At 37.0% G+C, this 13,465-nt stretch overlaps 2 protein-coding genes and 1 non-coding gene across 4 annotated transcripts; 1 reads left to right on the forward strand and 2 right to left on the reverse strand.

Moving 5' to 3' along the window:
* Positions 1 to 453: 453 nt before the first annotated feature.
* LOC104887024 (50S ribosomal protein L5, chloroplastic) lies at positions 454 to 3,348 on the reverse strand. The gene is made up of 3 exons (XM_010671604.4): positions 3,035 to 3,348; positions 1,766 to 1,966; positions 454 to 986 (listed from the first exon to the last, which is right to left on the reverse strand). The coding sequence occupies exons 1-3, from the start codon at positions 3,272 to 3,274 to the stop codon at positions 648 to 650; spliced, it is 780 nt and encodes a 259-aa protein (XP_010669906.1). The 5' UTR covers positions 3,275 to 3,348; the 3' UTR covers positions 454 to 647.
* Positions 3,349 to 3,441: 93 nt separating this feature from the next.
* TRNAV-CAC (transfer RNA valine (anticodon CAC)) lies at positions 3,442 to 3,515 on the forward strand. Its single transcript has one exon. It is a non-coding gene; the product is annotated as a tRNA-Val (tRNA).
* Positions 3,516 to 4,588: 1,073 nt separating this feature from the next.
* LOC104887015 (hypothetical protein) lies at positions 4,589 to 12,039 on the reverse strand. Of its 2 annotated transcripts, XM_010671592.4 has the most exons (10): positions 11,109 to 12,039; positions 10,918 to 11,016; positions 10,619 to 10,806; positions 9,091 to 9,284; positions 8,767 to 8,875; positions 8,328 to 8,626; positions 7,829 to 8,167; positions 7,185 to 7,260; positions 5,589 to 7,100; positions 4,589 to 5,102 (listed from the first exon to the last, which is right to left on the reverse strand). In XM_010671592.4, the coding sequence occupies exons 1-10, from the start codon at positions 11,192 to 11,194 to the stop codon at positions 4,942 to 4,944; spliced, it is 3,063 nt and encodes a 1,020-aa protein (XP_010669894.2). In that variant the 5' UTR covers positions 11,195 to 12,039; the 3' UTR covers positions 4,589 to 4,941. The 2 variants fall into 2 exon arrangements, with proteins under 2 accessions (XP_010669894.2, XP_048494008.1); XM_048638051.2 differs by lacking the exon at positions 9,091 to 9,284.
* Positions 12,040 to 13,465: the final 1,426 nt, after the last annotated feature.

Here is a 13,465-nt window from a genome sequence, read left to right on the forward strand (position 1 = left end):
ATATTGCCCAAGGAAGCACAACGTCGTTGCGGATAAAATGGCTAAGGAAGGAAGAAAGGATTATTTAGATATTAATGTAACTAGGATTTTCCCCACCCCCCCAATTATATTTTGGACTTATGGGACGAATTTGTATCGGGGCTTAAGCCTTAAAACCTCTTTGATATTTTATTAATCCCATCCATAGTTCACCAAAAAAAAAAAATACTATTATTGCTTATTTAATCAAAATTAATAGTGATATATGAAAGGAAAACATTTGAAATATAATGAATGAGAAAACTTTTTTAAATGAGTATGAGATGACTTATTTAATTACTACTAAATTGTAGCACAAAGAAACCCCGAGTCATCATCCGGACCTAAATACTAGTTTTGGATTCAAAATCCGCCTACAACTTCTGTACCCACCCAAAAATTATGCCAAACTTGATAATAAACTGCTCAACAGGATTTCAGTACCCAAAAATGAACACTCCGTTGAGGATAGATTGATAGCATAGCACAAGCTAATTTCGCTGTTCATACAAAGTTACAATTTGTTACATGGCATGCCAAAAGACCAAATACAGTAGGTACATGGAAAATGCAAAAAGAAAAAGAAAAAGAAAAAAGAATGTTCAGGACTAACAGCAATTTCTCTCTACTTAGTATTTCCTCGTCCTTGACCTCGAGTCAAAGTGGTGAGACTTCAACTTCTTCTTGCGCACAACAGTAGACGGCCCACTACCCTCTCTAAACGGCATTCCCATAAGGGCCAGCAACTTGTAGGCTTCCTTATCCGTTTTTGCTGTGGTTGTTATGCAAACATCCATTCCCCTAGCCTTGCCAACAAGCTCAGGTTTAATCTCGGGAAACACACTTTGGTCGCGAAATCCAATGCTGTAATTTCCATGCCCGTCAAAGCTATTTGGGTTTACACCTTGGAAATCCCTTGTTCGAGGAAGTGCCAAGTTGATAAGACGGTCCAAAAATGAATACATAACCTACACCTCGTCAATAAGCATAGAAGTCAACATTTGTGGATAAATGTTTGAGAGGGTCTTTTTATGCCATATGCCAAACAAAGAGAGTAGGAAAACACTTGACAGATATCTAAATACATTTCAGTTCAAACTTTATATTATGGAATCGGATGTGCATATTCAAGCTAGGACGATAGTGCGACATTAATGAATCAGATTGCCTGCACAAAAGCTGATGTTTTTCGAATCTGAACAGAATTTTGTTATGTCAATATCAATGTTAATTTTGTGAACGATACCTAAGACTTGAGAGCGAATTCCGTCTACATGAGTACCCTTGTAGCTGTCTATACAACGATAAAGGTAAAATATTAATGTTCATTCTTTACTATTACTCATCAGTCAATCCCATAGAGCAGTAAATTCCAGCACAAAATCTGCTATATTTTCTGTGGTTGAACAAAACCCGAAAGAAAGAACTACGCCACTTATGTCCAACACTTCCCCTACCCCCTGTAACACTCTATTATATTCCTTCCGCAACCTATTGGTTATAATGAATCAATATTATCTCATAAACGACGTTAACATCTTAGTTGAGACCAAACAGGGATGCAGCGTCTCCAAAACTCTTTCTTTGGTATCAAAGATCATCAGATTTTTTTAAAAAAAAAAATATGGGTAGTTCAATCAAGATAACTTATCGAATACTATACTGAACAAAAATAATTCTAAATTGAGTAAAAATAAAAATCCACTCAGAAAAAGCGGGCAAAATAGAGGCATTTTATTAGGCTTACATTTCCTCGAAGTGTGACCGCAATCCCAAGCGTCATACCTTCTCTGACCTTAAAACCTGCAATGGAAGTTTTGGCTTTAGTCTTTACGGGCCTTTGCCCAGTAATCAGTGCCAACTCATTTATTGCAGCATCCAAACCCTTTGCATTTTGTGAAGCTTCCCCAATTCCACAATTCACTACTATCTTCTCAATCTTGGGAACCTGATCACGAGACCAAAATATTGAGATTCAGACATCCTGTTACAATTTTAAGAAAAACAATGTCCTTCCGTAATCCACTCCCTCAATTTTACAATATATGCATTAAAAATAGATCATGAATAATAATAAAAACGTTAATGTCATATTAGTATCAGCAAAGACTAACACAAATTTTTATTACAACTATCTTTCGAGAGAAATTCACGATCAAAACTTCGGTTCCAGAAGTAACAATGGCTAATAATGTGATACACATTGAGTATAGGAGTGAAATACTTATTGTGAGCTTAGAATAGAGCATCAAGCACAGCAATAAGCCCTACCGAAATAAACGGCTAATTCGCTATATAAAATGCCTCCTAAATCCTAATTGAGTTCTTCTGCACTCAAATTTCAGTCTGAACTATAACTCGCTCTTCTATAAATTTCCTCAAATTCAGTAAGACACATGAACAGGAAAGAAACAACTTATACATTAGATTCCAATTTTCCATCATTCAAGGAGAGAGGCATTATCTAGCAATGTTAAAGCAAATTATGATAAATTTAAGTATTTGGCCAAATACAACGAATACACTGAACTAACTGAAGGATTGACAATTTAAAGCACTTTAGAATCAAATTTAACACATAAAATCAAACAATATGACTTCATCTCCATTTCATCACTTCATGAATTTCACTTCTAAAGTGCCAAACAATCAGGTGTGCGAAATGAAACAAAACCGTATATCTTCATCTTTACAACATAACGAACAAAGAAATTAGTCATTTGCGCTACTAAATCTTTACATCATAAAACCTAAACACAAAAAATCAAGTAACTAATTTCATCAAATCCTTGAAATTAGTTCGCATATCTAAACCTCTCACAAAAACACAACACATTTCTTTAAATTTAGCATTATCGTTCTGATTAATCTAACAATTCAAAATATAAACGAACAATTCTTAACAAACACGCCGATTCTATCTATTTAGCAATTGAAATTCCACAATTTCACTCCATTTTTTTTCCAAAAAAAAAAAGGTAGCAATGAAATGCTTAAGCAGAGGAGAGAGAAATACCTCAAGAATGTTGGTGTAAGCGAACTCCTCCTTAAGAAGAGGAACGATTTTCTCGAGATAAGAAGTTTTCAGACGACTAACTGTTTCTGCTTCGGATTTGTCGACGAAAACCGCCGTTCCTGCCGACGCTTTAACACTTAACGACGAAATACCGACGCGAGAAGCGCCGGAGCTCCGGCATGGAAGTCTGACGCCGGCAAAGGAAGTGGAGGTTGATTGCAGCAGCGAAGTGGAAGCCATGGATAAGCAAGAGATAGAGAGAGAAAGCGATGATTTGCTGCTTTGTTTAAATAGCTAGGATTTTGCAGACAAGGTTCAACTGTTTTGAGGATTAGCCTTACCCAGACACGAAATGTACATAACGAGTTTTTATACTTCAGTTTTGAAGTGATAATTTAAACAAAAGTGTCTGGGTGGTGTAGTCGGTTATCACGCTAGTCTCACACACTAGAGGTCCCCGGTTCGAACCCGGGCTCAGACAATAATTTTTTAACCTTAAGCAAAAGAAATTTTTTTTCTGTGTGCGTAACAAAATAACCAAATTTTAAATAAAAAAATTAGTTAATATCTATTTTTGATAAAACTATTTTTTCATAAATTCGGGTGTATTAAATCTATAAACATACTATACGCGTAATAAATTGTGAAATATACCGTATTGTCACTTGTGGCTAGTTGCTTTTGGTGAAATGAACTTCTTGAACCTTGAGTTGAACTTCTCAAACCAAGATACAAACCATAACAAGAAAGTGTTGGTTTTGCTTTCACTTAAAATCCTATTACATGAGAAGTAGAGGAAAAACAGTCCTTCAATACATACATACTATATGAAAGCTCTTATTAACAAAACTTTAAAACTTTCTGCTATACAATACAAGTTCATTCTAATTAAAACACTTTTCGCTTCTTTATTGCTAAATCAGTTTGTACAATTATACAATAAATATCACCACACCAGATGGATTTGCTGAAATAACACAACGGATTATTTACACCCTCCGAATAGATGTACAATAACATCAAACGTACACAAAAATCATCGATTTTCAATACGCCAATGCCCATCAGATTACATTATACCTTACTCCCTCTTGCGGGGCCTACCATAATTATAAAATTTATATAAAAAGAAAAGTTGTGATGCTAAAAAATACTTCTTCCGTTTTTTTCATACATGCTACATAAAGAAAGTGAAAGACCATTACTTTTTGAATAAAAAAACATTTGTTAAGGAAAAAGTATGGATATCTCAAATAAGAAAATGGGACACCACCAACTTTTTAATACTTTCTCCGTTTTTTATACTTGCAACACTTTTTTTTTCATCAACTCCAATACAAAATTTGGGTAGGAAAGAGGTAGAGAGGAAAAAAAAAAAAAGACCCCATGTGATTGGAAAGATAGAAAGGAAAAGCAAAAGTAAAAATGTCGATGGGATCTTTCTACGATTCTTATTTTATTTTGTTGTGTTCATTTTCATAGATTTTTATAGATGAACTTTTCTTCACATTTCAACATTAAAAATGGTTCCGAACAGATTGTATAGACAGAAAGTGCAAGAAAACATGAAAAGAAATCATGAAACAGAGGCTCTTCTCCACACCACAGAAGCTGTGAGCTTGTTACTAGCCAACAATCATCTGCATATGGAAAGCACAGCCCAAAGAAAGTTTACTTTCTAGTACCTTTCCAATTTGTTTTATAAGTTCTTTTTCCTTTTTTCGCTCGTGTAAAAACAAAGAGCAAGCAAAGTAACCTCTATGCTAGACATTGATGGAACGGGAAGAAGAAAGAAGCTACACTATCAACAGTTTACAGTAAGCACATACAACCCATCCTGCAATAGTCATCTGGGATGAAGATGATTATATGTCTTCCTTTTCGAATACACCCACAATCATAATACACTATCTGTACCTAAACCCCGTGTCCAGTTCATGTCCATACATAGTTCGGCCAGGATTGCCATCTGCAAAAGGGTGCATTTGTTTTGGATTTGCCCGAAGTTCCATCTCCAGGAGTCTTTGAAATGCTTCAGGGGGGCTGTTAGCTACACCGAGCTCGGGACCTATATAACAAAACAAACGAGAAGTTCAAATCTAACTGACAGCAAAGGAAAATAAGGCAATTGATGTTTCTTGACATCAAGGCGAGAACAATGAAAACCTAGAAACATATGATGCACCAAAAGAAGGGTCCCTCAGTTGTGTGCTTTCAGACCCAACCAATTCCATGCTAGTTGTTTGGACTTCAGCCTAGTGGAATAATTCCACTTCTTAATGGTATTAGATGGCAAGATGGAACAGGAGAGAAGTGTAACTTTAGCTTCCACCATTCCTAGAAATAAAAAATTCTCTTTCAACTTCGAGAAAAGACGTATGGACCATCACTTATGTTACCCTTCAGTATAAACATACTAGCCACAAGTTACAACTCCAACCTCCCATTTAACTCCCACTTTCTCATTCCCGTTCCAGCACACCAATAAACCATTAAGCATTTCAGAAAGATGTGAAGAAAGAGTGCGCTATAGGCTTGAGCTCAAAAGCTTTACCTGTTGGGCCCATTCCAGGGCCACCGAAATGTGAATGCCGTTGACCAAATGTGAAATTTTGCATGGGATTAGGCTCCTGAATGTAATTAGCATGATTGTGATTGGGATGAGGAGGCACAGGTGCAGCACCGGGAAACCCCCTAGCCAAATGAGGTGGAGGAAGATTGCCAGCCATGTGCATCTGCTGCAAGATAGGAGAAGGAATGGGACGATCGAACCCTCTTAAACCAGCATTACGGTGTGGGAAAGAAGGGTGGCCCATGTCTGCAGGAAATTGATGATGTGTTGGCGCATCACGATGAATAATACCCTCGGGAGGCATGAAGTTCAACTGTGGATCCAGATGTATGGGATTTGAATCCAAAGCATGATATAGAGGTCTGCCGTGGTTCATTTGGGAGCTATGGAGTGGAGAAGAAGCCTGTGGATGCATATTCTGGTATGAACGTTCAGGTTGCACCATATCACGAGGACCATGCATTAAACGTGGGTCATGCCCCCTTGCCATGGATCGTTCCTCTTTAAGAGCCCCACCCAGTGCTGCTAGTTTCTCAAGAATATCAGCTGGCATGCTTGATGACGAGGGTAGGAAGTCTGAGTTGGATATACCTGAATTGTGCACCAACATGGAGTTCTCAGCGCAATTATGATCGATGAGATTAATCAAGCTATCTTCTTCAGGAAGTCTTACTTCCATTCCCTTGTCAATGCCACCAAATCTAGAATCAACTTCAGTTGGTTGCTTAGAGAGTTCCATCTCCTTTAGAACATCATTATACCCTAACCAGTCCCCTACTCTATCCATCTTGGTGATACCATCACTTGATGCCAAATGATTATTTCCATTTTCATTTACTGCAAGAGGAAAGAGAGCACCGTCTGAAGCATCAATTCTTGCAGAACCAATAGTATTTCCTTGGGCAGAGTGCAATTCCTTCATGAAGGCTGTCCCAAACAGTGTTTCAAGGGTCAATGTCTTTCCCGAACTATTCGATCCAGCAGTAGCATCATTTACATAGCCATCAGGTGGACCTACTTTGCCAACCTTGTGATCACATGGTTTATCAGGGTATCTTTCTTCAACGGAGACTGATGCCACATCTTTTGACCCTGTTCCTTTCTGCAGCAATGAAAGAAGATGATTTGTAGCTCGATTGTCAATATCATTGCCAGGACGTCCAACTTTCCTTTCCAGAGCACGATGATCGTTTCCAGTAGACTGAGAACCTGAACTATCTCCACCAATTTCTGATAGTATTGACTGCTCAAGATCTTCACATGTCAGCACAGCAGGCTTTGCTTCCTTAACATAATTATTAGAAACCTGCTCTGATATCTCAGCTGTAGAAGATGCTGGAATGGATGTATTTTGCCCCAGCACTGTCTCAGGGGCAGCGATTGATCCCACTGATGAAACGTCAGGCACATTGGATCCACCTTTTTCACCACCAACAATTAGTGAGAGCAAATTATTTGGCTTCTCAGATGATATACCTCCAGGAAGTTTCCGGTCTACAAAGGTAGCAAGTTTATCAATTTTTTACGAGTCATTTGATATATATTCAGTTTATCACATGGCATTCCAATAGAGCTTACCTTCTTCAGGAAACCAACGAGCAAACTTGGATTGCAACGTATTAGAGCGTCGAATATCATCTGTTTTAGCAGCATCCTGATGACATTGTGTACATGAAAGCATAGTTAGATATCAACCAAAAGGAAGGGGAAAAAATTTAGTTGTAAGTAAGAGTCAATAAACAAAGACAATTTTTCAATCTTGAAACCTGACTGCAAATGAAGGAAAATATCATCACCATTGATATCTAATGTTCAACTTATCCAGCATAAAGTCATTGATGTAAAAACAACCATAATTGTGCACGCTACAGGGGGGAGGGGACCCCAAAAGGCTCAGAAAACTGTGTACAAAGCACATATTGAACTCAGCCATACATACTACGTATAAAGCACAGGAAACAAGATAGTAATACAGGAGAGAAGTCAAAGCAAACTGCCAGAGTTGCCAGGGAAGAAGGGACACCATGTTGTCCTTCATTAAGTTTGTATCTCATCAGGCATGGAAAAAAGCTAAGGAAGTAAATGCAGTAACAGTATCCTCAGAAAAAGTTTTAGGCCTCCACAGTCAGTTATAAAGCAGTATAACAAAAACTCACACGGAATAATTGCCATATAATGTATACAAGGAAATCTAACAACAAAGGCCAAAGGGGCTTAGTTACCTCCACAGAGTTAGATGTGCTGTCATTGCTAACTGTTACAGCACTGCCAAATAGCTTGTCTAAAATGGATGTTGAACGAGCTGGTTCACCCAGTAGCTTAGGACCAGAGGCCTCAAAATCAAGACCCATCATTTTACCATTCTGGAGGACCTCAGTAGCATCAGGAAGTCTTGGAGCCTTTTTATGCTCAGCACCTTGAAGAATTGAAGATACATCCAGCACTTTTTCAGGCCTATTATCTGATGTGCTACTCGTCTGACTGCGAAAGTCACCAGAACCTCTTCCTTGAACTTTGTTTCTCGCATCTTGATGACTGTCTACCGGTTCTGACTTTCCTATCTACAACAGGAAAGGGTGTATGCATAACAGCATAAGCATTTAGAGGAGGAAATAAATCTCAGCCCACTTTGACGAGGTAACCATTGCATTGGTTTAGACTTTAGATAGCAGAACTACAACTCATCTAGATAAAAAAAGATGAGGGATAATAAAAATATACCTCCAATGGTTCAGCATGCAAAAGAGACTTGGCCGTTGAGCTCTTATCGACAACGCTACTTACAAAACCAGGGGGGACAAGGGGTCTAGATGGAGTTGCTTGTGAGGGAACAGAAAGCTTGCTGGAGTCATTTTGTGGAGTTTGTTTCAATATCTTATCCAAGTCAGTCGACGTTTTACCATCACTCGGATGCTCTGCCGAACACATGGCAGAGAAGGGATCTTCCATCTTCCCTTGATTTGATTTCTGCTTCTCTTGCAGAGACTTTTGCTGCTCCTTCCTCATAAGTTCAAACTCAGCTGGAAAAGAGGTGATTACTGTTAAACTTGAAATTAATGGAGAAGATAACTCAAATCAGACCAACAGCATTGAAACATCCAGACAATAAAGTCGAAGAACCAAACTTCTGAAACTCCACATGTAAAGAGCAAGAACAAACCTTTTCGCATTTTCTCCTCTTCAGCCCTATCCTCACTGGTAGTATCAGCTGACCCAAATGTCTCATCATTAAACGAGTCGTTAGTTTCCCTTCGTGAATGAGGAGTTGCCTGGAGAAAAGAAAATGACATTGCAAATCACATCATGCATCGCCATAGCTTCAGTGGCAAGATAATCGAAGAGCTAAGTTTCATATTAAGAATCTCCAGTGCTAAACAAATATTAAACATGATTGCCACAGCAAAGAGAGAGTACAACAACACGTTTGTCAATTCACACCTAGTCATAATTCGATTCAAACAACAAACATCATAGAAAACCTTACCTTATATGGGCGAGGAGGATGATATGGTTCATTACTCCTGTTAAGATGGACGTTCTCATTAGGACGTAACCTTGGAACTGGCGCACCTGCTGTATATCCAGCAGGCCTCGGAAAGGAACCACTTCCAAGAAGTCCATCATGTTCAGGGCTCTGCCAGGACCTCCTTGCCTGGCTTCCATGACGTCTTCCTGACTCTAAGTAGCATTACGATTTTCAAATATTATTAGACCAAGTGCGGATGAAAGATCAATATTTAGCTCCAAATTTATAGACCTATTTCAACGAAAATTCATATGCAGAAACACTCACTTAACACCACTCATGAAAGTCACCATCTAAACTAAAACCAACCAACATAAAAATTATAATATAAGAATGGAAGTCCTTTGACAACATTATTAATCCCACATTATTTGTGTAAATTAGATTCCTTAACTCCCCAAGCATCCAAATAAAGCTTCAAACATGGAAAAATGTTAGTCAAGTATTTTTTGTAACTGAAGAAAAATGACGGACGCTTACTCTTACAGAAAACAGCTCTCCACTCTCCATGTTTAGTAACCCCATTTAACCAAGCTTGTCATCAATACAAGTATTAAGAGAGCACGTTGGCATGAAGCAACCCAAGTGTTCTCATCCTTTCGGAGATATACAAGGAACATGCTCCAATTTCAATGAATCAGGAAATGCAAGTTCAACTCTTCAACATTGAATATGGCCGAACCAATTCATCAGCACACTAGAGCAGATACTGTTTCCACACCTGATTAACTATTGTCACAACTGTATGGGGAGCCTCTCATCACACAGCTTTCCCTTTAACAACAAAACGTCTCATGCCCGTCCCTGAAGGGGTGCGGCCATGCAGATACCATTATTTATTTACTCCCCTAGACCTATTGGCTATTGTCCTCTGTAGCTAGTGAACAAGGTCATTAAATATCTGTTCTTTGATACTCCCTCTGTTTTTTTTATCATTCCTACTTTTCTGTGCGCGTCTTCCAATGCGCGTTTTAAAACTTAAATATCTTTCATTATATATTAGTAAAAATTATAACAATTGAATATTAATAAAGTACTAATTGAGACGAATCAAACAAGACCCCACATGACTATGTTTTTTCTTATAAATTGAGAACATTTGAGAAGATTCTCTCTATGCATAAATAGTGACAAGATTCCAAGTGAGAAAGATAAAAAAAAAACAGAGGGAGTACAAAACATCTGTACAAGTGTTAATTAGGGGTCGGAGGCGGGTGTTCTCTTTAGCATTGAATCATTCATCTATAACTACTAGCAATTATGAAAGGCTATTGTACATCACTTTACTAACACAAAATTATACGATAATACTATTCAGGGAAACTAAGACCTCATTGCAGAAGTACAAGTACCGAAATATTGAAAATAATCAATTTCAATGAATCAGAAAATATAAGTTCAAAGAAAAATAATAAGCAAATTGATTAACACAAACAAGAAATGCCTTTAGAACTGTAGTGCTAAAATTTGAGTCTGAACTATATACCTGAATCCGTATCAGTATCACTTCGTCCACTTGAACGGCTATCCCACCTGTTCGGTCCTCTAGGATAACTACCTGAATCCCCTTTTGGCGGTATGGATGATCCATAGTCAGGTCGCCTGAAACCTTGCAGTGATGAACTTCCTAGGACTCGTTGACGGTCTTGGATGCCATAGGATGCATCAAACTCACTGATCCATCATCATACTCAAATTAGCAAGCAACAAGAAGTAAAAGCTAATTAACAAGGAATAGTTGACGAACAAATGGTATTTGCAAGTCCTACAAAAGAAACCTCTTACCCAAGCAGTGATTCATCGAATCCCTTAGGTAGCTTTTTACAAACTTCCAGCTCACTCAATGATAAAAGAAACTCCCTTGTGTATGATCTTTCCGGTTTCCTGTGGCATCAAAGCAAAGATATCAGCAGATTGATAACAAAAGGCAGAAATTCACTAAATCAAGTCAATGAACAATGGAAGTGATCAAGTACTTTGAAGATTCTGCGCTTGACTCCTCGTGCTGCAACACAGAGAGTTGTTCCTCAGATTCAGTACTCATGCCAGACATGACAGACATAAATTAGAACACTTCCACGTGATCTTAGCCAAATGCACTACTCTTCGCACTAGAATATTTCGGGTTGAACCAGAATGTAGAATTGGGAACCAAATCCCACGATATCAATTGCAAATATCCTCCCCTTCTCCAGTAAAGTTCAAACAGAAATCATTTTTCCAACCTCCACTTTCTACTCAAAATCAAATAATCTTCCGCACCAAAAACCTTCTTCCTTCCCTCAAAAGATCAACATCCCAGCTAAAAAAGTTGAATAACAATCAACCAAAAAACCCTAGATAGATCAACTTTAGCTCATTCCACTTCGTGATCTAGTCAAAATAATATACAATCATAATACTTCATATAAGATTCCCCAATAATCTTAAACATAAATCACAACCTAAAAATCTACAAAATTCCAGCTCAACATAAACATATATTCACAACTACACTCATCTCTACAAATCAAACCATTTCAACATCAAAATTGAACTTCTAAATCAAGAAATGTCTAACCTTCAAATCCCGCGTTGAATTCCAATAACACCAAACCTCAGATAAACAACATATTCAAAAACGACAGAAATTCAAACTTGACGTTCTCCCTCTTTCCTCAATTGAAATCACACAGTACTTTCAATACAAAATTAGGGTTTGTTTTTCGTCGATAATCTAGGTTGACTGTAATGATTACAAGATCACAAAAGGGGAAAAACTACCTGTAATAAGAAAATCGGAGGAGAGAGAATTTCAAACGCAAAATTTGAAGTTTTTTTTCTTCTTCTTTGAAATTTTTGGATCGATTTGAGGAGAGAGAAAGAAAGGGAGAAGGGTTCTCAGAAGAAAGAGGGAGGGAAGGGTCTCTGTTCTCCAATGAAAAAGATATTGAGAAATTCAATTAAGTTAACTCACGCGCTTTTAACTTGTCGTAGATGTTACGCTCTTTAGAGTTTTTAGATTAAGGAGTGTTTTTGTTTTTGCCAATTTGACACCTCTTTAGTTCTTGAAAAGGAAATTATCTATGGAAAGAAAACGACTTTTTTCCTGCCCAAGGCATCCATGAACTTGGTCTTTTGATTGGTCTCATAACATTGTTAGTAGTTCTTGACTAGGTCAATAAATGTATGTATGATGCAGAAAAGTGTAAAGGATGTATCACGCTCTAGGTATATCTAAATGAATAGAGCCTAAACTCGTGGAGTTACGGTACTTGGTCAATGAATGTTGATATAGAAAACTATAAAGGATGTATTACGCTCTAGGTATATCTAAATGTACAGAGATTAAACTCGTGGAATTACGATGATTGATTATAATTCTAGTGAAAGGTGTTGTAGAATGTTTCATTAGTATATTTTATATGAGGAACAACTTAATGTAGATTTTTAGGTGTGTTCTGGATTATAATAGAAGAGGTATGATATTTGAAGTTGAAAACCTTAACATGATTTTTGAGTACTATTGATTTTTGTCTATCAATTTTGTCAACAATAATTGTATTTGTAGTAGATTGTTTAAGACGAGAGTCATTTTCTTTTGAGGTATAAATGAACAATGTAACGAAATATATCCCTTAATAAACAAATGAGAGTGGTTCACTTAAGATGAATTGTTGATTAACTAGACCAAAGCAAATTAAACGAGAGACTTTTGATACAAATAAAAGAGAATATACAAAAAGTAAAACTAGAGGAAACATTTCTATAGTAAATCCATATCAAATATAATGAATTTGGTGGCTTTGGCTAAAACTTTTGGCCTTTTCACTCGAGGATTTACGAGAAGAAAATAAGTATAAATTGCTTGCATAATTCGATTATCTTAACTATTATTATTCAGACATGCATTGCATAAACTCCTTAAACCTAATGACAACATAAGTGATTATATTGTTGTTGTTGTCCCATTTCTGTACAATTTTTTTGTTTTGATATTATTAAATCTCATATGATATTGTTTAATAAACTTGTAGATTATCTGCTTTCAATATTTAAGATTATCCATGTAATAATCATGTCAAATTTAAAAAACTACAACGCAATAGAGAAAAATTGCATCAATCATCATGGCACATGAGTTATAAATATGTAAATCAGAATTTTGATGTGAAGCTTTGCTAGGCGTATAATATAGTTCTATATTTCTGTGCTTAAGTCGGAATCAAATCAAGTATGCATCTTATATTACAAAGTTAGCCACTCAACTAAGACGGAAAGCTAATACGGCATCTTCAAAAAAACTACTCTTCATTTTGAATGTGCTACTTTTTTTTTTCCCTTTTTTCGTTTA

This window comes from Beta vulgaris, chromosome 1, assembly GCF_026745355.1.
Source record: "Beta vulgaris subsp. vulgaris cultivar EL10 chromosome 1, EL10.2, whole genome shotgun sequence".
NCBI lineage: Eukaryota > Viridiplantae > Streptophyta > Magnoliopsida > Caryophyllales > Amaranthaceae > Beta > Beta vulgaris.

Excerpts from the sequence above, each read along its gene's own strand:
- LOC104887015 (XM_010671592.4), bottom strand. The coding sequence starts at position 11,194 with ATGTCTGTCATGTCTGGCATGAGTACTGAATCTGAGGAACAACTCTCT. Across the intron at positions 8,627-8,766 it reads AGAGGAGAAAATGCGAAAAG|CTGAGTTTGAACTTATGAGG; the intron begins GTTTGTTCTTGC and ends CCTCTTTTCCAG. Across the intron at positions 5,103-5,588 it reads CCCTGGAATGGGCCCAACAG|GTCCCGAGCTCGGTGTAGCT; the intron begins GTAAAGCTTTTG and ends TTTGTTATATAG.
- LOC104887024 (XM_010671604.4), bottom strand. The coding sequence starts at position 3,274 with ATGGCTTCCACTTCGCTGCTGCAATCAACCTCCACTTCCTTTGCCGGC. Across the intron at positions 1,967-3,034 it reads CTTACACCAACATTCTTGAG|GTTCCCAAGATTGAGAAGAT; the intron begins GTATTTCTCTCT and ends TCTCGTGATCAG. Across the intron at positions 987-1,765 it reads CGGTCACACTTCGAGGAAAT|GTTATGTATTCATTTTTGGA; the intron begins GTAAGCCTAATA and ends GACGAGGTGTAG.